Consider the following 1,926-nt stretch of genomic DNA (forward strand, 5'->3'; position numbering starts at 1 on the left):
TTGACCTTGCTTATTGTCTGTACCAAAACCATTGGATGACACACCGAAACGAGAAGAGGTGACTATGTTGACGAAGAATCCTCTATGAAGAAGATGAAAATGGCGTTGCATTCGAACCCGAAAGAAGGAAATTCTACGTCTCACGTATTTTTTGGGGATTTTTGAAAACTGTGAATGTTAATATGCTAAATTTTGTTTGTTATCCTGAGGTTGACATTTTAGAGACAATGAATTACATATGTATGCGATTTACGTGAAGTTCTCCTCCATGCCTCTTTGACCTTGCTTATTGTCTGTACCAAAACCATTGGATGACACACCGAAACCTTACACTGCTGTGTGTGATATGTCGCGTTTGAAGAGTTTGATATGCTAAAATTTACTTACATCTTTGTGATTGATTGTGAATATTAATTCTTCTTTTCTTATGATGACAACATATGCAATATATATATATATATATTTTTTTTTTTTTTTTTTTTTTTTTTTTTTTTTTTTTTTTACAATGTGTAGTGGAAACTCATTTTACACTTGATTGTGATGTTCAGATTGCACATTGTCTATTAGAAAATGGAAATCAGCTGCAGGTGAGTCAGCTTGGGAGTCAGCAAAGCACGTACACTCCAGTACACATGGGCGACAAGCTGGACCATAGATGGAAGAATAAATCTAGAAAGATGTATCATATTTTCTATTATGTGGTTTTCCTTTCGTAACAGTGTTGTTTATATTGATTCTTTTTTTTGCCTGCTGTATAGGTTTTCCGTTAGGCTGGTACTCTTCTCATTCTATATATAGTGTGATCTGTAAAGAAGTGAATATAGCAGATTCAATATCATGAGAAAATTCTCCCAAAACTCTTGCACTCCACCTGCTCGATAGTTTTTTTCTTTCGTTTATTTCTTCTTTTCTTATATGGTATCAGAGCAAGATATGGCACAACCTGATTCTGCTAATCCAAATCCAGTTGAATCTTCAAACACAAATATAAATCAACACCCAAATCCAATCTCGGTTGATCCCTCACAGCCAAACAGTCCATACTCTATTGGAGCTAATGATAGCTCTGGATCCATACTCATTACTCATGTATTGGATTCAAACAATTATCATTCCTGGGAACGTGCGATCCAAAGAGCACTCACGATTAAAAATAAGCTCGGTTTTGTTGATGGAAGCATTTCAGAGCCTAATGATGCAGACAGTCCACTTATGGAGCATTGGTTGAGATGTAATGATATAGTAATCACTTGGTTGCAGAATACTATGGCACCATGTATGCTGAAATGGCACATTATCTATGGAAGGAACTTGAACAGAGGTTGGCACAGTAAAATGCACCTAGGATTTTTGAGCTCAAACAAAGTATTGTAAACCTGATACAAAATCAATTCAGTGTAAGTGTGTATTTCTCAAAGCTGAAAACTCTTTTGGATGAATCGCTAAATTATGAATCAGTACCCAATTATTCCTGTGGAGGTTTGAAGGTTGAGGTGAACAACCAACAAAGAGGTTGGGTTATGAAATTCCTAATGGGTCTCAATGATACGTACAAGGGATTAAAGGCTCAAATTCTCCTCATTAAGCCTTTCCCAAGCTTGAATGAAGTATACTCCATAATTTAGTAAGAAGAGAAGAGAAGGCAAATATCCACTGATAGTTCACTTGATGAAACTATGGCACTACTTGCTAAGGGTAACCTTGATGTGAGAAAACTAAACCAATCCTCTCAGAAGAAGGATAGGTACTACTGCACCTATTGTAAGATAGCTGGCCATTCCCTTGAACTATGCTTCAAGGCTAATCCCAACAAACCAGCATGCTCTTATTGCCTAATGCCTGGTCATACAGTTGGAAAATGTTTTGAGTTACACGGGTATCCATCGGGGCACAAATCAGAAGGGAGAAACAAGCCATCAACATCAT

General features: G+C 36.8%; 1 protein-coding gene across 1 annotated transcript; it reads left to right on the forward strand.

Annotated features, from left to right (window-relative positions):
* The first annotated feature begins 915 nt into the window (after window positions 1–915).
* Window positions 916–1,625, forward strand: LOC111408540. Its single transcript, XM_023038288.1, has 2 exons — window positions 916–1,321; window positions 1,480–1,625. The coding sequence occupies exons 1-2, from the start codon at window positions 916–918 to the stop codon at window positions 1,623–1,625; spliced, it is 552 nt and encodes a 183-aa protein (XP_022894056.1).
* Window positions 1,626–1,926: the final 301 nt, after the last annotated feature.

Source organism: Olea europaea, chromosome 13 (genome assembly GCF_002742605.1).
Source record: "Olea europaea var. sylvestris chromosome 13, O_europaea_v1, whole genome shotgun sequence".
NCBI lineage: Eukaryota > Viridiplantae > Streptophyta > Magnoliopsida > Lamiales > Oleaceae > Olea > Olea europaea.

Excerpts from the sequence above, each read along its gene's own strand:
- LOC111408540 (XM_023038288.1), top strand. The coding sequence starts at position 916 with ATGGTATCAGAGCAAGATATGGCACAACCTGATTCTGCTAATCCAAAT. Across the intron at positions 1,322-1,479 it reads TGGAAGGAACTTGAACAGAG|GTTTGAAGGTTGAGGTGAAC; the intron begins GTTGGCACAGTA and ends ATTCCTGTGGAG.